General features: G+C 35.3%; 1 protein-coding gene across 1 annotated transcript; it reads left to right on the top strand.

The window, feature by feature from the left end:
* Window positions 1-4,503: 4,503 nt before the first annotated feature.
* Window positions 4,504-25,227, top strand: LOC126780010 (serine protease snake-like). The gene is made up of 10 exons (XM_050504250.1): window positions 4,504-4,607; window positions 14,968-15,046; window positions 17,124-17,211; window positions 18,559-18,657; window positions 20,268-20,335; window positions 21,150-21,310; window positions 21,748-21,942; window positions 22,402-22,591; window positions 23,700-23,863; window positions 24,993-25,227. Exons 2-10 carry the CDS (start codon window positions 14,986-14,988, stop codon window positions 25,164-25,166), a joined length of 1,200 nt encoding a protein of 399 aa, XP_050360207.1. The 5' UTR covers window positions 4,504-4,607; window positions 14,968-14,985; the 3' UTR covers window positions 25,167-25,227.
* The last annotated feature ends 821 nt before the right edge of the window (window positions 25,228-26,048 follow it).

The following is a 26,048-nucleotide window of genomic DNA, read 5'->3' as shown; positions in this document are numbered from 1 at the left end:
TGTTGTGTTCCGGTTTGAAGGGTGAGTGAGTCAGTGTAATTACAGGCACAAGGGACATAAAATCTTAGTTCCGAAGTTTGGTGGCGCATTGGCTATGTAAGCGATGGTTGACATTTCTTACAATGCCAATGTCTAAGGGCGTTGGAGACCACTTACCATCAGGTGGGCCATATGCTTGTCCGCCTTCCTATTATATAAAAAAAAAAATTGCAATTTTGTCCTATAAAAATCTTTATTCGCGTAAAAAGAATAAATTGTAACCCGGATGAAGTCGGGATGGGCCGCTAGTTACATGTAAAACTAATTTCCTTCCCTATTTGTGGTTTTAGGTACTCTATCCATTGATGGCTGATAGATTTACCATCAATGCGTATTAGTTAGTACCACAAAAACAAATGTATAAGGACACACACACATTGAAAAGAATACACACACATGTGGGCCGAATTCCGCACTCTGAAGGTATAATACTTTGACATTTCTGTATTGAAAACATCTGACGTTTATCAAATTTTCATAGTGAACCGTTGAGTAAAGTAGACTTGAATGCGTAACAAACAAACAATATCATTATCGTCTTAATAATAAAATTATGAAAAAGCGATTGATTAAATTCCTAAAACAATAATTGTGTTTCGTTCATTGGTCACTTTAAAAAAAAAAGAAAAGACGTCGACATTTTTAATCTATATTCGACAACCACTGTTAAATGACAGACTGTACAAAAATAATCACAACTTGTAATTATTGATTATCTATAAAAGAAAACGTTTACAGCCCTATAATAAACCACAGCTAGCATTGGATACACATCCAACATATAGAGTTCTTCTCACGATTTTTTCATTCACCTCGGAGCACCAATGAATCCTTACTATTATTATAAATATGACAGTTTGTTTGTTTCGCTTTTTGCGTACACGTTGTCAGGAGTACAGAAATGGACATATTATACCTAACACTTGTCCCCATCCCCTGAATGGAAACTACTTTATTATAAACACAAATTAATCATATGAATATTAAGTATTTGCCCGAATGACCTGTGTACCTCGATTTTTTTTTAAATTAGATTTTAAGCAGTTTTAAATTAAAAAAAAGTTAATACTTTCTCAAAGTTTAATAAATGGTAACAAGTTGTCTCATCATTATCATGAATTATAGCTTAAAAATAATAATAATACCAAGTAATTATACCAATGCCAAGTACCATTATTATTTTAATAATAATAATATCCTGGGACATTATCCACACACGGTCATCTGATCTCAAACTAAGCAGAGCTTATGCTATGGAAACCAGACAACTGATATACTACATACACTACTTTTCTTTTGTAAATACATACTTATACAGATAATTGCACTCAGACTCAGGACAAACAGATATGTTCATACACACAAATGTCTGTCCTGGGTGGGAACCCACAACTGCCTGCTCAGCTATGCACCTGGATTGCCAGCTTCCTACACAAACGTAGCCTTCGTGTTTTAGTAGATGGTTGCGCTTCACAATTCTATGTAGTGAATGCTGGCGTCCCCCAGGGATCTGTGCTATCTCCCACACTCTTTCTTTTGCATATCAATGATATGCTCTCCCTTGGGAACATACATTGCTATGCAGATGATAGTACAGTGCATGGTGGATACCACGGACGCGCAGTGGCTGGGCGGGCGGAAACTGAGGAGAGGCAGGAGAATCTTGTCATTGAACTCGATAGGACGTTAGAGCTCATCGCCAAATGAGGCTCTGATAATCTTGTTGAGTTTAATGCCAAGAAAACACAGGTATGCGCTCTCACGGCGAAAAAGTCAACATTTTCCCCTCTTCCCTCCCTCTGTGGTACTCCGCTGGTGATGCAAAGCAAAATCGCCATGCTGGGGATTGACGTTCGCTGCGACCTTAGTCCAAGGGATTACATCGAGGCTGTTATAAAAACAGCTTCACGGAAACTCGGAGTTCTGAACAAGGTGCGGCGCTTTTTCACGCCACAACAACTGTGCCTGCTGTACAAAACACAGGTACGGTCTTGCGTGGAATATTGCTCGCACCTTTGGGATGGCTCCGCTAAGTACCTACTTGAGGCCTTGGACCGGTTGCAGCGACGTGCCGTACGCATTATTGGCGACGTAAAGGTCACAAACACCCTTGAACCTTTACAATTGCGTCGTGAGATAGCAGCACTGAGCGCTTTCTATCGACTGTATCACGGCGAGTGCTCTGAGGAAATATTCTCTCTAATTCCTGCTTCCCCCTTCCTTCTTAAGTCCACGCGAGCTGGTTCTCGATGTCACCGCCTAACTGTGACATCAATTCCATCGCGAACTAAGAAATTTGGCAACTCCTTTCTTTGTCGCACTTCCAAAAAATGGAATTCCTTACCAGCTCACGTGTTCCCCTCCTCTTACAACCCGGGTTCCTTCAAACGAGGCGTGAAGAGGCATCTTGCGGGCCGGCAAGGCGAAGGCGGCTAGTGCAGAACGTTTTTCCCGTCTGTACTGGCCGTCGTCGCGTTTGGACTCTACTACCACTTACCATCAGGTGGAGTAGTCATTTGCCCTCCCGGCGAATATAAAAAAAAAAAAAAAAACCTTCGGCGTGAAAGGCAAGTATCTACCAACCACGCCAATCAGCCTGTCGATTTAAAAAAATTTTTTTTTTTTTTATTTGATTTGATTTACAAATTTTACCTTTTGCAAGTTCGTCTGGGTTTATGGTGGTAGAGCTTTGTGCAGGCTCGCTCGTCTGGGTCGGTCCCACCCACTCATCAGATATCGACTTTTTGACTACCGCAAAACAGCAGTACTTGGTATTCTTGTGTTCAGGTTTGAAGGGTGAGTGAGCCAGTGAGTGGCGATGTAAGCGATGGTTAACATTACCATCAGGTGGCCCATATGCTCGTTCGCCTACCTGTTCAATAAAAATAAAACTTTTTGTACTATACTGTAATGTTTTATGTTACATTAATAATTTCCAACTTCAGTAAACTTCCGCAATGTCTGGGTCGGTTGATAAATAAATATTGATTTTTGTGTCAATGGGACCAATTTTTTCTAATTTATAACGATTATGGTATAAATACACTTGCTCATTTCAATTACACTGGCTCACTCAGCCTTCGAATCCGAACACAACAATACTGAGCATTGCTGTTTAGCGGTAGAATGTGATGAATGGGTGGTAACCAGACCTTGCACAAAGCTCAAGCACCATATAATATAATCTGTGACCTCAAAACACGATTTTGCTAAATATCGGTCTTTCCAACACCGACCCCATTAAATTTAACCATAAAATACCAAATGGTTATTTTAAAAATCAAAACAGAATTACGCTCAACGCATTATGTTAATAAGGCGTAACGTCGTGGGAAAATACTAGTTTGTAAAAACTCGTATTCATCCTGTTACAACGTAAGGCTGTTTACACGTGTAGCGTTTATTGATACCATATAAAACGCTATCAAACCGACATTATGACGATACCATAGTAGGTATGTATATAAGTATTTAATTTGCATTTCTAATTTGTTTATTAATTACATTCTTATAATATTGTTATTTTAATTAGCTTTGTTGTATTAATTGTTAATATTTATTTTTTATATAATAGTAGCCTTTGTCGTCCACGGCTTGGCCGGCGTGTTTGGATGGGCAGCCAGGTGCTAGGTAAAAAAAAATTGCCTATGGCTTCCCTTCGTATTTAATATTGCTTTATACCAAATTTTATCAAAATCTGTTCAGTGGTACTAACCTAACCTAACCTAACCTTGAACTCACATAACAGTATACATAATATTCTTACAGAATAGCCTTAGTGTACTCAAGAGCGACTGAGAGCCATTTTGGGATAAATCCATCTTTGTAAACGCACAATTTAAAATTACATTACGTATATTTTTGTATATTTATTGTGTTTACAATTAAGATAATATACAAACAAACAAATAAATTATAAAAAAGCGCAAACTAAAAAAAAAAAAAAGTATTGTAATAATTTTATTTAGCACTAGATTTTGTGCAAGCCTGTCTGGGTAGGTAGCACCCACTCATCAGATATTCTACCGCTTAACAGCAGTACTTAATATTGTTACGTTCCTGTTTAAAGGGTGAGTGAGCAAGTGTAACGGGCACAAGGGACATAACATCACTGTTCTCAAGATTGGTAGCGCATTAGCTATGTAAGGAATGGTAAATATCCCTAACATGGCCAATATCCTATACCTAACTGTAACATAAATAAAAATAAACTTACAGTACAGTACAGTACAGTAACAGCCTGTTAATGTCCCACTGCTGGGCTAAGGCCTCCTCTCCCTTTTGAGGAGAAATAAAAAATAACTTTATATTATCATAAATAATGCTTCTAAATTCATACATTTAGAAACACAAACGCGATTGAGCAACGTAACGCTAAACTAAGGACGATAGCGTTTTAACGCTCCATGTAACTCGCCTTAGTCTTAGGAAAACACGCGAATAAAATAAACCAGTCCCACACCACAATGACCCACGCCGAATGCAGACGTATGTAATATTTTTATATAAATCATTTAAATATTAATCATTGTGAAGTGTGTTGCGTGTTGTGCCTCAAAGGACTGCTAGTAAGTTATTTTATAATATTACAAATTATATATAATATAAATAAACATTGATACATGTTGTTATTTTAATGCAGGACAGTCGCGTTTGGACTCTATTACCACTTACCATCAGGTGGAGTAGAGTCATTTGCCCTCCCGGCGAATATAAAAAAAAAGGATAAATAATTAATTTAATTGTATTCAAATCAAATGTATTTATTTATTCGATTGACGCGAAGTTACTTTAACTTAACAATGAAGCGATTTTGTATTGTCATTATTTTAGCTCGAGCGAGAAGAAATAATAAGATACTCGCGTAGTATTTCTTCTGTAATAATAATAATATTAATATCTTTCCCAATATTATAAAGAGATAAGATTTTTTTGTATGTTTGTTTGTAACGTATAAAATCAAAATCTATTTATCCGATTTTAAAATTTCTTTCACCTATACAAAGCTATATTATCAGCGAGTGACGTAGTTATTTAATTTTCAAAATAATTAGAGATATCTAAGGAAATTGCAATAATGCAACCCCGATATTAATTTTCGCCCTACAAAAGTCATATGTCGAGTCGGTTGGCGTGGTTGGTAGATACTTGCCTTTTACGACGAAGGTTGTGGGTTCGATTCTCACACAGGACAGACATTTGTGTGCATGAACATGTCTGTTTTTCCCGAGTTTGGGTGTAATTATATAAGTATGTATTTACAAAGAAAAGTAATATATCAGTTGTTTGATACAAGTACAAGCTCTGCTTAGTTTGAGATCAGATGATCGTGTCTGAATAATGTCCCAGGATATTATTATTATTAAAATTATAATGGTATTTGTTATTGGTATAATTACTTGGTATTATTTTTTAAGCTGTAATTCACGATAATGAGAAGGTATTAGTTGAGACATAGGAAGTCTTGCATTAGAAGGTCACTAATAAATTAGACAACTTGTTACCATTTATTAAACTTTGGGAAAGTATTAACTTCTTTTTTTTAAATTTAAAACTGCTTAAAATGTCATTTAAAAAGAAATATATATATATATATATTTAACATATATATATATATATACTTTTTTTAATGTAAAACTGCTTTAAGTATAATTAAAAAAAATTATAAATCGAAGTTCACAAGTTATTCAGGCAAACACTTTATTTTCATGTGATTAATTTGTGTTTATAATAATTATCCATTTATAGACCCAGGCCCAGTCCCAGTATATTATTATTAATAATAATTATTATTATTATTATAGATATTATTATTGGTGTAAAAATGATAATTGTTGAACGCAGACGATGTATGACGAGCCGCTAGTTTGAAATAAGTCATATTAGTATAATTATTATTCTCGATCAATCTTGTATTGTAACCCAAGCTACAATTAATCATTATGTTAATTGGTTGAAAACAGTACCTGATTAACGCAAAACAACAGATCCGGTTAATATGGAATTCTTATATTGATTTAGTGTATAATTTCAGGTCAGACAGAGGTTATATAGTATGTTAATATGTTGCATATTTTTTGAGATATATGATGACGTAATCGGATATAAAATAGCCAGTGTGACGCGAACGCTGTCCAAAAATTATCAATATATCGATATATATTTACTGGTGGTAGATCTTTGTGCAAGCTCGTCTGGGTAGGTACCACCCACTCATCAGATATTCTACAGCAAAACAGCAGTACTCGGTATTGTTGTGTTCCGGTTTGAAGGGTGAGTGAACCAGTGTAATTACAGGTACAAGGGACACAACATCTAAGATCCCAATGATAGTGGCGCATTGGCGATGTGAGCAATGGTTAAAATTTCTTACAATGCTAATGTCTATGGGCGTTGGTGACCACTTTCCTACCTACCTATGATATAAAAAAGAAATCTCTTTGTTTCAAACTTTGGCAATTAATAATTTCTATATTTTCATAATCATATTGTATGAAAGTCTTACTGCTACCACATAAATCTACATCATTATCGTATTCATAAACCAAACCATTGGCGATGTAAGCGTTGGTTAACATTTCTTACATTGCCAATGTCTATGGGCGTTGGTGATTACTTACCATCAAGTGGCCCATATGCTCGTCCGCCTATATTCTAAAAAAAAAATACAAACTCGCGGCCTCGCCAGTGTGGGATTGAGTTTGTAACGAAATTACTTCAAAATCTGCCAATGTACATAATACTTGTTTAAATTATATATATCGGGACGACGGGAAGCCGGGCAATCGCATCTAATTGTTGATTCGTGAACTCGTGCACTCCATGAATCCATCGTGGAATCCATGATGGGCGTTATGTTCTGGAAACGTTAAAATAAGTAGACTACAACGTTGATTTCTGTTATTTTTTCAATTACAAACACTTCAATTTCTTATACAATAAGGGATTACACTAATAATTAGTGATTTAATGCTAATGGGTTTGCGAATGATCACCGCGTAGAACCGCTGTCAACCAGTCCGTGTCCATGGTTGACATAACGTTCGCCCGTCGCGACAAATGCACCTCCATTCGGTGTTACCGCTCTAATAAACTAAACAGAATAATTTACTAACGAAAAAAAAATAACAAAATAAATTATAACTCTCAAAATTAACGAATTTTCATTATTTAATAATGTCACGCGCTGACATATATAATATAAAATATTTAAACTATTAGATAGCATCGGTAAACAAAAATAAAAAAGGTTGTATTGGTTTTTGTAACTCACTAAATCTCAGTCATATTAAATTGAAAAGAGATAGTTATTTTGAAATAACAAACGCACACTTCAATTTTATTTATTTGTACAGATAAGCCTAAAATAGTGAACAGCAAAGACGTACGTGAACTTTTATTTGTTATAACTTTTCGACAACCGTTTTTTTTTTTTTTAAATAAAAACTAAAGTTAATAGATTAAGGTATTCGTACCTTGAAATAAATACTCCTTATAATAATTAACTTTATAAAAACTTCATAAAAGGTCTTAACTCGCAAATAACCATATTAAATTAAAATAGTGCCCCCTGTGTTTCACTCAACAGCCACTAAGCAAGTGTACCGTTTATTAGGACGAACGTGATTTCCTTTTCGCCCCCGATGATAAGATTTCATTGACCAATATCTACACGTTAGGTTACAGAGCAAACACACACCGAACCCGCCGGCGGGGTCGAGGGCCCTCTTTTATTATAACCCGTCCGCGCTTATGCGTATGGCGGGGTCATTGCACACATAGTGCCTGACGTCGACGGTGTCGTAAGCCGAGGTACGGCCTAACAGAAGGCGCTCTTAGGACACGCGTATTCTGATCCCTTAAATGGGCTCCCAACATCCGGCTATGTATCTTAAAGACTCGCCACCCACCCGGTGACGCTGTCGAGGCCATTTGGGCCAACAGCAACAAGTCATGTCGAACAAAAAAAAACATGTTCACATTCAGGTTTTAAATAATTATTTACAAATTAAAATTAAAAGTAGCTACTGTAAAAAAGAAATGAAAGAAGAATGGTAGCAGCATTTCCCCTTTGAATCGCATATCAAATCCTCTGGATTAAAATTGAATCAGCCTGTTTAAATCAAAGGCAAAAACAGAGGTGTTATAATGTAATAACAATAACATTATATATTATTTATTTATTTATTTGTTACGCTTATGAAATTCGTGCCCTATTTGCCATTATGATCTGAAGTCAGTCAGACATCACTGTGCAAAAGCGCAGGCAAAACTCTTTTGCCTCGGAAAGCACTGCTTATGTCCTAATAGTGTAATCACTGCAGCCTCGGCTGCTACTCATCATTCGCCAAAACACCGATGTTTTATTGTAATGTATTAGGTAACACGGTAGGTGTTACCTAATACATTACAATAAAATAAAATCAGATGACTCATTTGCCAGTCAGCAATACTATCATGTCATATTTGATGTGTAAACATCTTAGCACTCGATACACAGGAGGACTTCGAGCTGTACTTCGAGCGCCAGATGATGTCAGCGTAAGATTTGTTATTGTAAGTGCGTTAATGTGTGCGTGAGGTCGGTACACGAGCTCACATGTTTACACGTCAATTCTCGTGAATACCTTGGCACTCACAATAAAAAAAAATTCTATGCTATTCCGTAAGAACTCACTTCATTATTCACCCGTGAAATGTTGACAACCGACTTATGATGATATACTATTTTGATATTTGTATCCTTGAAATGTTATGATTATTACGGTCAATATCGCATATCACTTTATGACATTACGCGACCGTTTTCTGCAATGAATATCTAGACACTCCGAAATATATACAGACATCTTAATTACACCTTAAATTTACCACGGTCGCGTTTTTTGTTGACTTATTATTAAATTAATTACATTTGAACTGGCTAACCGAATCATTTTACCCACGAAATCTTAAACAATATCAAAATGTTTTAAATCCATAACTTAGCATCTTAGCTTATTTGCATTAATTTTATGAGCATAAATATGTCTTATAATGATTATTATAACCGTCAAAGGAGACAGCCAACTGGGCCAGATATTATAGTGCACAGCACCTTAGCACGGGAGTGTACACATTTCTAACTTCCAGACTCCACAGTGTTTTTTTTTCGGCCCAAGCTGAAACAAGTAACTCAGGACCTCATATCTACCTACGAGGATATCAATATGTCTTTTATTTTTATTACAATAATATTTATAAATATATGATTGATATGATACCTGCATAATCCCATCAAAAACATGTGAAATGAGAGCCAAGTTATATTTTATATTATTTATAGATATAATTATGTCATATGATATATGCCTTGGTTGTCGACTTCAATTATAAAAGAAGTGAGATCTAAATGGGTACCAAGTTCAATGGTCAGACCTGAAGTTTATTTATAACAACATAAAATATTTTTTAACAACTCAAATATCATTTCTTCTTATAACTTAGGATAATATATTGAAGCTTAAGTTATGACTAGGTTAGATAACAAAAAAAAAAGCCGAGATGGCCTAGTGGTAAAAACGCGTGAATCTTAACCGATTATCGTGGGTTCAAACCCGGGCAAGCACCACTGAATTTTTATGTGCTTAATTTGTGTTTATAATTCATCTCGTGCTTGACGGTGAAGGAAAACATCGTGAGGAAACCTGCATGTGTCTAATTTCATCGAAATTGTGCAACGTGTGTATTCTACCAACCCGCATTTGAGCAGCGTGGTGGAAAAAGCTCCAAACCTTCTCCTCAAAAGGGAGAGGAGGCCTTAGTCCAGCAGTGGGACATTAACAGGCTGTTACTGTATTAAGGTTTAAGAATTTATTCTCAAAAAAAAAAGATTCACTTACATGAGAACAGTATGATAAATGTAAAGATGACAAAAAATATATTCGCCTTATAGATACTTAGTTAACGGAATGTAATATAGTAAAATAGATGTGTGTATTTTAATCGGTACAAAAGTGGGTATTCTCTAAAATATATTTTGAGAGTTGAGACTTGAACCCGTTAACTGAGCTTACATTTTTTATATAAGATGGTAATTTGTTATATAGTTGTGCTCCATCGAAAGTTATATTTTTTTTTGCAAATTTGGTTCTAATTTTTGGGAGTACTAATAAGCTTGGTCTACGGGTGCTACGTTTATTGTTTTGTTTTATAAATGACAATTCTGAATGTATCGATTTATTAATAATTTTTCTAATGAGAATACAAGAATTATATACATAAAGTTGTCGTAAGTTCATAATATTTGTTTCTTTGTAAAGTTTAGTTGTTGATGTCAAAGGTGGATATCTAAAAAGTATTTTAATAATTTTATTTTGTTTTCTTTGTAGTTCTTGCAGTTTTGTTTTTCCAGTATTACCCCATATTTCTATTAAATACAATAAATGCGATTTTACTAGCGAATTGTAGATGTTATACTTTATTTTTTTAGGTAAGCATTTTGAAATATTTGTTAATGACCCAATTAAAGAGGAAAGTTTTTTATTAATGTAATCTACTTGATATTTGAAAGTTAAGTGATTGTCTATTCGTAACCCTAAATATTTTTCACAGTTTTTCTGCTCAATTGGAAAATTGTCAATAGTTAATGGAACATGCGGTGCAATCCTTTTATTTTTAGTTTTGAATACAATGTAACAAGTTTTGGAAACGTTAATAGTTAAAAGATTTTGATTGAACCATTTATGCAAAACATCTAAATCACGTTGAGTTTGAGAAATTATATCATTTATGTTATTACCGAAATAGAATAAACAGGTGTCATCTGCATATAAAGTCAGGTGACCATTTAGTTTCAAAGTTGCAATATCGTTTACATAAATTAAAAAGAGAAGTGGTCCCAAAATTGAGCCCTGTGGAACACCACAGGTGACAGGCAAAGCACTACTTTGTATATCACCAATTTTGACGATTTGCAATCTGTTTGTTAGGTACGATTTTAACATTTCTAGTACAGTACCTTTGATACCTATGTTTTGAAGTTTATGTAATAAGATTTTATGACTTACGGTATCAAAGGCTTTTTTTAAGTCGATAAATACGCCCAGAGCTATGTTCTTTCTATCTAGGTTCTGTCTTATTTTTGTTACTAGATCTACAGTTGCAGCAGTGGTGTTATTTCTAGCTCTAAAGCCGTATTGTCGTTCAGTAATGAAATCAAAAGAGTCCAAATACGTTATTAAGCGGTTGTGAATTAATTTTTCTAAGATTTTTGAGAGAACAGGTAGCACAGATATTGGACGATAATTTTCTGGGTTTGTTAAAGATCCAGATTTGTGTATAGGTGTTATTTTTGCGACCTTTAATGAGCCTGGGAATAGTCCCTCGGACATAAGCTTGTTAAAACAGCGTGCCAGACATTTTGATATTAAATTACATAAACATTTCAATACTTTTGTGCTAATCTTATCTATACCACTACTTGCATTCGAATCAAGATCCCCTATCAGTCTTTCAATCTCACAAAAGCTACACGGTTTGAATGTTACAAGTTCATGTTAATTGATTGTATTAATTGTGTGTAGGATGCTGTGGTGTCGTGTTGGTATTCTTTTTGCTAAGAGGAAACCTATTGTTGCGAAATATTTGTTAAATACGTTACAAATATCGTTTGTATCAGAAATTATTTTTGATTCTACTATTATTTTAGAGGGAGCACAACTTTGACTTATTTTATTACTACATAATTTATTAACTAATTATTTTTGGTCATGGGGATCAGACTCACTTTTAATTCCTGCATATTAGTTTCTAGTGATTCTATTTTTTTCTTATCAGTATTTAATTTTGTTTCTAATTGGGATAACTGAGATTTTACATTGTTGTGTTCTAATGAGATTCTGGAAGTTAACGATTTTATATCATGTATTTCAGCGCTGATTTTAGCTATGTTGTTATCAAATGATTTTTTTATTTCGGTATGAGAAAGCTTTAGATTACTAATTTCTGTTTTTATTGATCCAATAGAGTCATTCATTTGTACCATCATTTGCGAGTTAGTCGCAGCATATGATTCCAGCAGTGTAGTAATGCGGGTTAATTCACTGCGTATGAGTTTAATTTCTTCCGAGCACTCACATTCTCGATCAGCTGGTTGTTTCCGTTTAGAGCGAAATGTTATTTGCGATCCAGGAATATCCACGTGTAATTTTGATAGATCAGGTTGTGATCCACCACCTGTGGTTGTAGGAGGCGATCGTGCTACGCTTATTATTTGTTAAATAATTTCAACCAGCAATCGCAATAAGTTTTACAATACAATAAAGTCGATGTACGAACTTACGTGTATAAGCGTACGCGTCAAACGCAGGGTCACTGTGCAAGCGAGTCAAAAAATAGCAACCGCTCTGCTTTCGCGGGTGTGAGGTAGGTGGCTCCTCTTACTGTCACATGCACTTCGATATTATTTTGTTTAAAAGATTGTTGATGCAATTATGATGCTAGGTATATTTCACACAAAGTATAGAATTCCGGGACACTTTTTACTGGTTTAAGGAAGCAATGAACACACGTCTATTCTCTGCAGCGGTCAGGCGAATAACTTCCTAAAATTAAGTACCTAATAAAAAAGTCATGGAAGAGCCCTATGTTCGATGGTTAGTTTCAACCAGCGAGCCAAATTTTCGGAAGAATAAAATATGAACTTACAGCTTTAGAACTTGCGAAGGCCATAATATGTGGCACATATGTATTTGGCTCAATATATGAGCCTAATTTGACATGTTTATGTGAATAGTTATTGAGTTATGAGGGAGTCAACAGTGGCTCCAAATGGTTCGTGCACAACAATGGTGCTGCTCGCCAGTTGTGTTAGCTTGTCTATATAATAACTACAATATTAGCGTTGATTCGTGCAGCAATATCACACCGCACTGGCGTTCTTTATTTGAATGAAAAGGTTGACATATTTCAATTATCTGTGGGATCAGTGTTCACCTTATTCTCGTCCTCAGTTTTTTCTCCTTCGATCAGAAGGAGTAAAAACAAACCTTATATTTACATATTCCATGCGATTTGCTAATATCTCTGCTGTATTATGAACTACAAACAGTTCTTGATTAATATATATATATTTTTTTATAGAATAGGAAGGTGGACGAGCATATGGTCCACCTGATGGTAAGTGGTCACCAAACGCCCTTAGACATTGGCATTGTAAGAAATGTCAACCATCGCTTATAGCCAATGCGCCACCAACCTTGGGAATTAAGATTTTATGTCCCTTGTGCCTTTAATTACACTGGCTCAATCACCCTTCAAACCGGAACACAACAATATCAAGTATTGCTGTTTTGCGGTAGAATATCTGATGAGTGGGTGGTACCCACCCAGACGAGCTTGCACAAAGCCCTACCACCAGTAAAATATATTCATTTATAATACAAAACTATTTAACTTAACTAATTATATCCACTTTAATTTTACTTCGAATCTCCGATTACAGCGTCGCCATATTATTCAAGACCTTACGTTTCGTTACCAATGATCTCGCATAATATATTCAATTTCCATGTTGTTTATTTTTGTTTACGTATGTTGTTAAAAAATGTTTAGCTGACGAATCTGTCATAATATGTGAATACAACAAATATCTTGCTAATCAATTGTTACACGGATACGACAAGACAATTACTTTATAGTTGTTTTTTTTAATTTTAAAATTAAAACGCTTTTAAAATAAAACAAAATTATAAAGCAAAGGAATTATATATATGGTATAAAGAAATGAATGACTTACAAACCAGTTTTAAAAACGGATTTTTTTTTTAAATAGAAGTTTATGATAGCTGCTTAGAGGTGTGTTCATTCAGCCTAGATATAATTTGCATTAACATGATTTTTGATCAAAAGTTTTTATACGCGAGATGACACAGATTGCAATACTAAAACCTGGTCATGAGGACATTATTATTATTATTCGAAAGTAACACATTCACACACTTTCTCCAAAACTGACCTGGGAACCTCAAAACTTAGAGATTTGTCAAGATTTGGAATTAATTGATGTCCTCCTGACCGATTGACTTTTCTGGCCCGACTTGGGTTTTGAACACAGAACATTGAGATCCTCAGCTTTATATCCATTAGATCAACGAAGCAGTAAAAAATGGTACATGCTAAGGTACTCACGAAAATTGATGTGTAAACATGTGAGCTCATGTACAGACCTCACGCACACATTAACGCATTTACAATAACAAATCTTACGCTGACGCCATCTGACGCTCCATTTCTCAGTTAGCCCCTAACTGTGTTTACCGAGAATCCTAACAATACATAGTTTTTTAAAATAATTTAAGACAAGTCGGTATTACTTAGGTTAAAATTGTTCATATATCTCCCATATATTATCGAACGAGCTAATTTTAAACATATATATAAGGAAAATGTGATATTTAATTTCGTTACTCATATAGATAACAAAGAAAATGAACAATTTTTTATTACATAGTGTTATGTTTATTAAATGTTAACCCACAGCTTCGTCTGCAAGTGAGGGTGAGGTACCTTATATCTTTTTACAATGGTACAAACCTCTGACGTTTGTGCAAAGTTACATGATAATTGTTCGAGTAGTTAAGACGCGAACGCGTAAATAACAAACATATAATATAAAGCGTTTCAATGAAGATAATATTTTAAAATGGCGGTTAATACGATCAGCAAAATTTTTTTTTGTTTTGAAAATAAAATGCATTTTATTACAATTTAGTGCAACAGAAATAGTGTACGGTGAAGATGCAACGAGATTAGCTGACATTAATAGCCTTTTCTATTACAAGTCTTAAAAATCTCGCTATAACCAGTACAGCGAGATTGTTTTCGATTAAAATAACATTAAAACCTGTTTTCACTTGGCCTTTTTATTCAAGCTATATTTTTTTACAGATTTAATCTGGATTGAAAATGTTATTAGCGCTATGTTTCATAGTTCTTCTAAGCGCCCAACTTGGAACATCGCAAAAAGGTACGTTGTGACGCCTAATATTAATACTGTTCGCCCATGGACCGTTAATCTAGGATATTTTGGCGCGTAGTATAGACGTATTGTCACTACCCACTAATATCGAAATCGCATGTCACGTGTCGCATCTCGACAGCCGCAACAGATTAAAGTAACCATATCTAATTAGATATTATGACACTTATCTATGGATTACTGGTGGTAGGGCTTTGTGCAAGCTCGTCTGGGTAGGTACCACCCACTCATCAGATATTCTACCGCAAAACAGCAATACTTGATATTGTTGTGTTCCGGTTTGAAGGGTGAGTGAGTCAGTGTAATTACAGGCACAAGGGACATAAAATCTTAGTTCCCAAGGTTGGTGGCGCATTGGCTATAAGCGATGGTTGACATTTCTTACAATGCCAATGTCTAAGGGCGTTTGGTGACCACTTACCATCAGGTGGCCCATATGCTTGTCCACCTTCCTATTCTATAAAAAATAAAAAATAAAAATTAGTATATCCTATTTCCCATCCATAATAACTATTGAACCTATAGGCAGCGTTCCTACTATATAACTTGTCATCAGTGTTGCCAACTTGAGGGTTTTCCGCCTAAATTTGGGGTTAAGTCAAATGAAATGGGATATTTTTAGGGGCAACATTTTTTGAGGAATTTTCTCTTTCTCTCTTCAGTTCAATTTAATCGGGTTAATTTCAAGTTAACTGCTGCATGCATTACTTGCTTTTTTATCTAATATTTATTTCAATTAAACAGTCAGAGAGAAACAGGGGGATTTCGAGATGGCGCTAAGGTGGATGCTTCTCTGAGGTTGGCAGCACTGCTTGTCATCATTCTTAATATTACTGTTTATTTAATCCATGTATAACACAAATTTAAGGCGGATAAACCACAAGGCATAGCTAGTTTTTTTTTAATAAAACAACAGTAATTAAAATATCGTTAGGAGCCATATTAAATTAATTATAATAATAACACCACAGATAAAAAAATCGCTCGCTATTGTAAATACAGGAAAATATGACGAGAAAATTAATTAGTTTTATCATTACAGACATACCATTAACCACAATTAACCTTTGTATGTGATACTAGCTTCCGGTGCGGCTTCACCCATGTATGAGGGGGGGGGGCAAGTGTTAGGTACTCTACGTTCTTTTACCATTACTATATATATTACTAGAGCTCAATAGATACTCCTTTTTAAGATACTGAACTATTTTGTCTGATATGAAACAAATCTATATGACTGTCTGCTTATCTAAATTACTATAACTCAATAATGAAAAAACGGATTTTTATACGGCTTTTAGCAATGGACGAATTGAAAGAAAGGTTTCGGTGTATCTTTTACAATGGATATTAAGAGGCCGAATTCTACAAATACGATTTCATTCCAATCCAACTTTGACTATTCTATATTTATCCGAACGGAACCGAACCGACATGATGTTAACATATACTGTTGTGTCAAAACCAAACTTAATTGTAAGCTTTTATGTCAATAGTCGACAATTAAATTAAATAACAGGAAAACGGATGAACGGCAACGATCACGTTTCGATTCGATTGCGATAAGGTGACAATTTGTTAGTAGAATTGGCTCCATTTTTTAACGCTGGAAAAACGCGTTACGCATTTCCTTCACGGGAATAGTAGGGGGGAGTATGTGGGGCTCGCCGGTGTCCAAGGCGCCGAGTGCTTCCAGAACATACCCACTAAAAACCAGCGGTACCCTTTCCGTCTTAACGAGGAGCGCCACCGGATCGCTTTCGCATGCTACCGTATCGCTCTGACAAAGTAGAATTGGCTCCTAGGTTATGTTAATAAACTGAAGTATAACAATGATCGTTGAAGACGTTAAAAAATCATACCAACTGGGATCTATACTGGCGTGCGCCGCGTGAACCTATAGAGTTATACGTATGACGACACTAGCTACCCTTCGTATCTAATTACAAAATTCGAATAAAATTGTTTTAGAGATTAACTATATAAATACAAGAATGACATGATAAAACCGAAATGTATAAATTTACATCATAATCTTTTAATATTATATAAATATTATTTTCAGAGGATGAATCCTGCGTTGTAAAACACACGAACACACGTGGTGTGTGCAAACCCGCTTCCAAATGTCAATCGGCTAGAGAAGACTTCCAGTAAGTGATTGTTTGATTCATTTAATTCCGTTGTAAGGCTTTCACGTAAGAACAAACTCGAAATTGCAGAAAAAGGTCGTGTAATGTCCGAAGTTGATATGCGACATTGACCGTAATAATCATAACATTTCAAGAATAAAATAGTATATACCATAAGTTGGTTGTCAACATTTTACGCGTGAGTGAGTCAGTTCTTACGTAACAGAACTGCTGCAGATCATATTTTTAATCTGGATGAACTTACTTCGTGCCGCACGTTGAGTATTGAAGCTAACATAGGCCACCTTCGCCTACTAAATGCTAAAATAACTTTAACTTACAATATTTATTTTTACTTTTTAACTCAATATATTTGTTACATTACATTTTATTTTTCTAAACTTCGTGTGTTGCTATTTCTGTTAACTATTATTACCAGGATATTGTATTTTTGTGCACCTGTGTTTGCGCGCACACTTGTGAACTATAATATCTCCTGCGCAATCTATCTAGAGATCTTTGTGCAAGCTCGTCTGGGTAGGTACCACCCACTCATCAGATATTCTACCGCAAAACAGCAGTACTTGGTATTGTTGTGTTCCGGTTTGAAGCGTGAGTGAGCCAGTGTAATTATAGGCACAAGGGACATCTTAGTTCCCAAGGTTGGTGGCGCGTTGGTGATGTAAGCGATTGTTAACATTTCATGTAATGCCAATGTCTATGGGCGTTGGTGACCACTTACTATCAGGTCCATATGCTTGTCCGCCTTCCTATTCTATAAAAAAAAAACTGGCTCACACCCTGCGAATCAAGGATGCACTTTATAAGCCGTCATCAGCGTTTTAAAGCTGAGGTCTCTTTATTACATAGATTTCTATAGTAAGCATCGTGACGTAAGCGATTGATAGCATTTAAAAGAAACCGTAGGCTTTCATGATATATTTCAATGCATGTAACCTTTATTGAAAAGTTATAATCATTATAAGTCAATGCCGCAGTATACTTTACTACTTTAATACTTTCTAACATTTCACGATCGTTTTCTGCGGGGGCTTTCGAGGTTTTTTCGAATATACTAAATGTTGGTTTTATAAATTTTGACAAATACTTTTTGGTGTTACATGTATGATCGTGTGTTCAAACCCGGGCTGAATTTTTATGTGCTTAATTTGTGCTTATGAAGGATAACTTCGTGAAGGAACCTGCATGTGTCTAATTTCACTGAAATTAATGGGTATTCCACCAACCCGCATTGGAGCAGCGTGGTGAAATAATCTCCAAACCTTCTCCTAAAAAAAGGAGAGGAGGCCTTAGCCCAGCAGTTGGACATTCACAGGCTGTTACTTTACAACTTTCTTTATTTTACAGAAACAATGGTATCAAGCCCACCTTCTGCACTCATTCCTTCGATTCTATCCTCGTCTGTTGCAGAGACGGCAGTTCTATATTAAATACACAAATTTTCAAGTAAGTATTGAAAATATTAATATTACAATGGCATGCATATTTCATTATATTTGCTAAAAGCTCTGATTATATATATACAGTGAGATCTGCTATAACAATATTTACTTAATAGTAATAATAACAAGCCTTATATTTCCTTAATAGTAATATTTCACAGTACGTTTTGTTATATTTATTTATCCTATATAGAATACTACGCACATACATACTGAAAGAACTTGAACGCAGCTCAGGAATAAAACGTGATTTCTATATAACGAATGAATGTTTCTTTATATTATACGCAATCACAAAACGTTCTCAATACATTTTACCACACCATGCTCGTAAGAAAAGTTCAAAATCAATTTCCCGCCATGAATTCTCGTTCGCCAGATTAAAAATGTAGATTATTATTGTTTAACATCAAAACTGACAGATGTCCTTCAATAATAGTTAATAGTTATTTGTATTACATCCTATATTAATATTTAATATTATACATTGAAACTATTTATAGACATTTTTATAATATATAAAATTAAAATAAAAAAACAAAATACACATTACAAATTTATAGGAAAAACACGCCGTCTAAAAGATTGTCCTGTGGAATTGTATCCAAGACGCTGGCACTATTGCCTCTCTGCACCGCTAGGCTCAGCCCTTGGGCTAAATAAGCGCCAGCTATTGGGTCACCAGAAGAGTGGACCAGTTTCTAAGAAAGATCTTTTATGATTTTTTTAGTATCAGACGACCATGGACCTAATGTTTCAAAACCCCGCCCCGCCAATTTATATTCGTTGGATAAAAGTGAATATTTGCGGCGCTTGAGAATTTGAGCAGCTTCAGCTTCATCCTATATTATATATTTCAATTTGATTGAGTATTATAATTAAGTATTATAATACTCAATCAAATTATACATACATAAACTCTTCCACTTAACTTACTCAAATTTAATACTAGATATGTTTGTCGTAACTCAAAAACATTTCGGGTGATATAAGTTTATTATTCCGTGTATTTTTTTATTTAATGAAATATAAACATTCGATAATCGGTCTATTAGACCTTTATGTATGTATATTATGTTTGCACAAAGCCCTTGTGGTATTATGAGCTTGAATATTATATGTGTGCAATTAATAAATATAAATATAGAAACTTTTATATATATAACTCGTCAGATAGTCTACCGCTAAACAGCAGTACATACTTTTGTTGCTTTCCATTTTCGAAGGGTGAGTTAGCTAGTGTACAGGCAAAAGGGACATAACATCTCAGTTCTCAAGGTTGATAACGCATTAATAATAATAATAATAATGTCCTCCAGATTTCGGCCACGGCGGCCAATCTCAAGAGAGATTAGCCAACTATGCAGGAGATATTATAGTGCACAAGTGTGTGCGCAAACACAGGTGCACTCTCTCTTCCCCCAATCTCATAATCCGATTAACGCATTAGTGATTTAATAAATGGTTAAGACATCTTATATGACCAAAGTCTATGGGCCGTAGTGACCACTTGTCATCAGGTACCTTTTGCCAGTCCGCCTACACATACACACACACACGCATACGTACACAATTTACATTTATTAGCAGTAAAGATTGTGTGTTTGTTTTCAGTCGCAGGCCGGTGTGGAATCAATTATCGCATGTAAATAACAATCAAAATAAACGACTCAGCGAGAGAAGTATGTATTTCAAGCATGTATCCAGTATTTAGTCTATAAGGGGGTGTCTGAAGCGGCCGTTCATGGAGGGTCAGCAGCCTATGCTTTGAATAATCACTTCCTTGTAAATGAATTTGTAAATTAACTGGTGGTATCACCCACTCATCCGATATTCTACCGCAAAACTTGGTATTATAGTGTTCCGATTTGAAGGATGCGTGATTACAAGTACAAGGGACATAACATCTTAGTTCCCAAGGTTGCTGACGCATTGGCGATGTAAGCGTTGGTTAACATTTCTTACAATGCCAATGTCTATGGGCGTTGGTGACCATCAGGTGGCCCATACCTATTCTATAAAAAAAAAATCTAAAAGAAATTCACAAGTGCTCTAAAACTCATTATTAGTTACCTAACTACTCTAAATTAACCATTAATAATAATAATTAATCATATACGCACTTACTAATAAATTTTATTTAGCGGGTGATTAGTTAAACATATTGTCTTCTTCTTTCGAATGTCAAATCAATAATGACAGAAAGAGAGAAGTCCGTGTTTAACTAAAAAGACGCTAAGCTACGTTTATAAATAAGGCCATGCGTATTTTTTCTTAATTTTAATCAACGATTCATTTATAAAAGCTTAAATTTAACTTGCAAAATTTGTTTATTTGTTAGCTTGTTTAAGCGAAATCTTCCATCTGAATTCTCCTCTCGGGAGAAGCTGCCATATCCCATGGTATTGCTTAAATATAAACTAATTTATTATTTATCTATTACTGGTAATATTTTTTTTATTGCTCAAAACTTTAATTATGACGCTTATTCCGTAGAATGTGACGAATACAGTCGTGGGGTCACACAGACCGTCAACTTCATCGCGCTAATGCCGGATCCGGACGCAATGACTTTGGTTTCGCCGAAGTGTAATTATGAAAGCGTTCAGCTTATCGTGGGAGGAGAGAACGCTAACCAGGGTGAATTCCCACACATGGTGAGTTATTAAATATAATGTACTAGTTAGTTTATTTAATGAAAAGAAAAAAATGTCCTCTTAAATAAATGATTAAATTGTTCCGATTAGAAATCTTGCTCACGTTCCTTCAACATCTACAAAAGCGCTGAACCGATTTTCTTTAATCACATTGTGTAAGTACTTACAAGTACATTGTAATTCCACCTTTGAGTACTAATGGCGCTATGTAATAACTGTAACATTTCTACATCGCGATATCAAGATTCCCTATTTATTTAATATAGTTTACGGCAGTTTTTCAATTTAGTATGGAGTATTAATAAATTTATTTATATAAAGGTAGTAGACATTCTCGTCCCAGTGACCGTCACCGTCATACGAGTCGAGCCTAGTCTCAAGACGCGCTAGAAAACTTTTATATCAATTATATAAAATAACCATATGACATTTTTCAGGCAGCAATTGGCTGGGTTGATATTGAAGGTAATTATGCCTTCCAATGTGGGGGGAGTCTGATCAGCTCTCGCTTCGTGCTGACAGCCGGTCATTGCATCAAAAACCCAAAAATGAAGGACCCAAAGCCAGCAATCGTGCGACTTGGTGATCAAAATCTGGATCCAGCAGTTAGTGACGGCGCTAGTCCTGTTGATGTGAGTTGGTATTTTAACTAGAGTAAAATAAAAATAGAGTATTTTGCTCTATATGAGAATAGAAGATAGCTTAGCTTTCATAAAACATTAAAAAATTAAAATACAATTCAAAACATACTTTTTTTTAATCTGTTTTTGAACACAACGAAATAGTAGTCGCCATGTTACGTCATGCGGCTATGTAAACTAAAATGTCAAATGATCAGCGTAATAAGGCTTTGTACTTTTATTATTTTTGTAACAAACATAACATTCGTTTGCTCAGCCAACTGACGTCATGACCACAGAGCAATGGCAGCAACAATAACAAGTACTGTTTTGCGGTTGAATATCTAATGAATGGGTGATACCCAGAGGGCTTGCAGAAAGCCCTACAATCAGTATTTGTATATTTACACTTTGATATTTTCATGTGTACTTTGTAACTTTGTTTGTCTAATAACAATAATAAATCCCCAGATACCAATTAAAACCGTACACAAACATCCAATGTATCAGTCACCCGGTAAATACAATGATATCGCTCTATTTGAGCTCAACAGCGATGTAGACTTTGAATCAGCGATCAGACCGGCCTGCCTTTGGACGAAGTTCGACTTCCCTGGCCATACAAAGGCTGTGGCTACAGGTTGGGGGGTCACTAGTGCACGTAAGTACACTATTCTTTGTATTATTGGTATATACACCTATATACTATTCACGTATTAATCGTCACTGAGTTAACTGACATACCTTGCTCACACGCAGCCTTGTGGCGAACTGTCAATACTGAAAGATATTGAGATGCATCATAGACAATTTCTAGTATTTTTCATAGTTTTGCTTTCTTTCTTAACTTTCTTTGCCGACGACTAGAGAACGAGAGTCTTAAATGATGATGTAAAGTTCAAAACGCAAGCTCTTCTGAATTTTAATGTCTTAATTTGTGTTTTATAATTCATCGTGCTCGGTGGTGAAGGAAAGGTCTCTTGTCTCGATTATGTATAATTTAACTTCGAATTCATTTGCGAAAATCGTTCAAAATCTACCCAAATAAATAAAATTAATATAATAATAATAATATCCTGGGACATTTTTCACACACCTGCTCCTCAAAAAGAGGAGAGGAGGCCTTTAGCCCAGCAGTGGGACATTCACAGGCTGTTACGGTTACGGGACATTTTTCACACACGGCCATCTGATCCCAAATTAAGCTTATACAGAGCTTGTACTATGAAAACCAGACAACTGATATACTACATAAACTATTTTTCTTTTGTAAATACATACTTATATAGATAATTCCACCCAGACTCAGGACAAACAGACATGTTCATGCACACAAATATTTATCCTGGGTGTTAATCGAACCCATAACCTTTGGCGTGAAAGGCAAGCATCCACCAACCACGCCAACCGGCTCGTGAAGTGTCTGTCTGTGATTTCAAATTAACGTCTTTTTAAATTGATATGGATTATTTGCGAGTTAACAAAACAAAAAACAACCATTTTTTGTACGGGGTAAACTTTAAAACAGTTAAAAATTACAAATTCAATTATCTTTATTATTATAACGAGTACTCTAAGGTACCTTTTATTATTTATTTCATCAAAATCAGTTTAGTTTATCTAAAGTTATAACAACTTGGAGTTCACTTTTGTTGGAGGATGTTGATGTTTTGAATGATTTGATTCAAACTGAATTCCAAGATGGCGTGCGCTCAAATTTTAATATAATATAAAACGCTGCTATAATTATCCTTTAAATCTACTTTAAGATAGCAGAGAGTCGTCAAAGGAATTACAGAAGGTATCCTTGACGTTACTGGAAAATGATCACTGCGATGTACTCTTAAACGACACGCATAACAGGCATTGGGCGGGATTCATTGACTCCCAGATGTGCGCTGGAGAGTTGCGTGGAGGGAAGGATACGTGTCAAGTGAGTATTACTCGTCTCATTCTTCCGGTATCAGTTCGAACGGAATGTCACTACAGGCTAGGGATATATCACATTAGTTCATAGGGTTAATGGTGCAACGACGATGTAAGGGATGGTTTATATTTTTTACTATGGTATTCCATTGATATTGACATTCCATCAGCTTGGCAAATTTTTATGAGACTATCAATTAAATCAGCCTTAGATATTCGGTTGTTCCGAGCCGGGCCGAAAACTTTAGACATTAAAGCCCTCCAAAATGTATACATTACCTATTTTACCTAAATTTATACATAGGTATATAAAGAATAGGTGAAATAAGCTACTCAAACAGAGCCGTCAGAGTGAGTTTTTTTTCCTATTTCATAGCTTTGACGTTAACATTGTATGATTTGTTTCCATTCCGCACTAGACACACAGAAGCTACTCGTTGGTGGAAAATTATATTTTTTTCAATCAATCAATGGTCCTCCTGGCTGGCCTTGGCCAGTCTGGGTACGGGCCTCGGGGTTACCCCCCCTACCCGGGCTGGTCCTCCCCGACGGTTCAACCGTCGTGTCAGTTTATTTTGGCCCAGAGGGCCAGGGTCGTTATGACCCGGTGGCTATAAGTCCTTAACGATTTTCCTCTTATATGGGTGATGTCGTCCTACCGTGTCTCCAGATCGTCGTCGTCTTCTTCACCGATGCCCGCATCGGCGCTGATGGTCGGCGACAGTAGGAGCTCACGAGGTAACGGACGCCCCTCAGGTGGTCTGGCATGAAGCGGTGCTATACCGTGGAGGTGTACGCTCGCACTGCTATCTGCCTTAGCAAATAGCGAGCGAGCGAGCTTGCGGACGAACTCCTCCACGGTGGGCGTCCTGGTGTCTCGATGGATGACATCATTATCCATATGGATGGATGACATCATTATTATATTATATATATTTTTTTTTCAATGTACACTAAATTAGGTTAACATATGTCACCAATAGATGGCGTTAGTTGTATGATATAAGCTTTATTTATGTCCTTTATTATATGTATTAAAAACATTTTTATATTTGGCTCCTCTGGGAATATGTGTGGTCAATGCATGATCTATTTTGCTAAAATGAACCAATAAGAAAGAATATATTTATTCTCAGGGTGACTCCGGATCTCCACTCCAAATTGCGTCCACACAAAATAAATGCATCTTCCATATCGTCGGCATCACATCGTTTGGTCGCAGTTGCGCTGAGTCGGGCAGACCTGCTGTATACACGAGGGTATCCGTCTATTTAGATTGGATTGAATCGGTTGTCTGGCCAGGAGAATAATTTAATACATATTGTAACATTTTTTATACTTTAATAAAAAAAAATATTAATAACAATCCTTTATTTCTCTTTTAAATATCATATAATTATATGTATAAATCAATACTTGGAACTTGCTATAAAAATTTACACCAACCACTTGTACTATTTAGACTAATATATTTTTTAATTTGTTCTATTAAAATAAAAAATATGCCATATAAACTTTCATATATAATCCTTGGTCTCATAAGATTAAGAAATATTTAAAAAAAAAACTGGAAGTCGAAATGTCAAATTCGACTACATTAAAAATCCTATTCTTGACAAAACTGTTTCCAAAGACCACCCTCGAAAAAACTATTTTAATGGTTCCTATAAGTACTTTATTATTAATTTCTGTTTGATTTATATTATTATAGTAGTTATCACGCATCTACAATAATGTATTAATTAGTATTTTATAATATGAATATATATTATCTGTGTAGCTCCATCTGTCATATCGGATGACACACATCGCGGAGCGCGGGAAAATAGAATATGTATATCGGTATTGGCGCGAAGTGAAGACGGTTGCTGATATATGAGCTGATATATAAACTATAATATGTATTATTTCATTTGCAATACCGATATTACGACTTGAGTTAAAACATGGTTAAAGGATGAACATTACACAGTACATCATAAATAACGCACAGATAATATGCAACGATATTTTGATAGAATAGCCAGTGTAATTAAAGGCACAAGGGACATAAAATCTTAGTTCACAAGGTTGGTGGCGCATTGGCTATAAGCGATGGTTGACATTTCTTACAATGCCAATGTCTAAGGGCGTTTGGTGACCACTTAACATCAGGTGGCACATATGCTCGTCCACCTTCCTATTCTATAAAA

The sequence above is a fragment of the Nymphalis io genome, chromosome 30, assembly GCF_905147045.1.
Source record: "Nymphalis io chromosome 30, ilAglIoxx1.1, whole genome shotgun sequence".
Lineage (NCBI taxonomy): Eukaryota > Metazoa > Arthropoda > Insecta > Lepidoptera > Nymphalidae > Nymphalis > Nymphalis io.
This window is presented reverse-complemented; position numbering and strand designations above follow the sequence as displayed.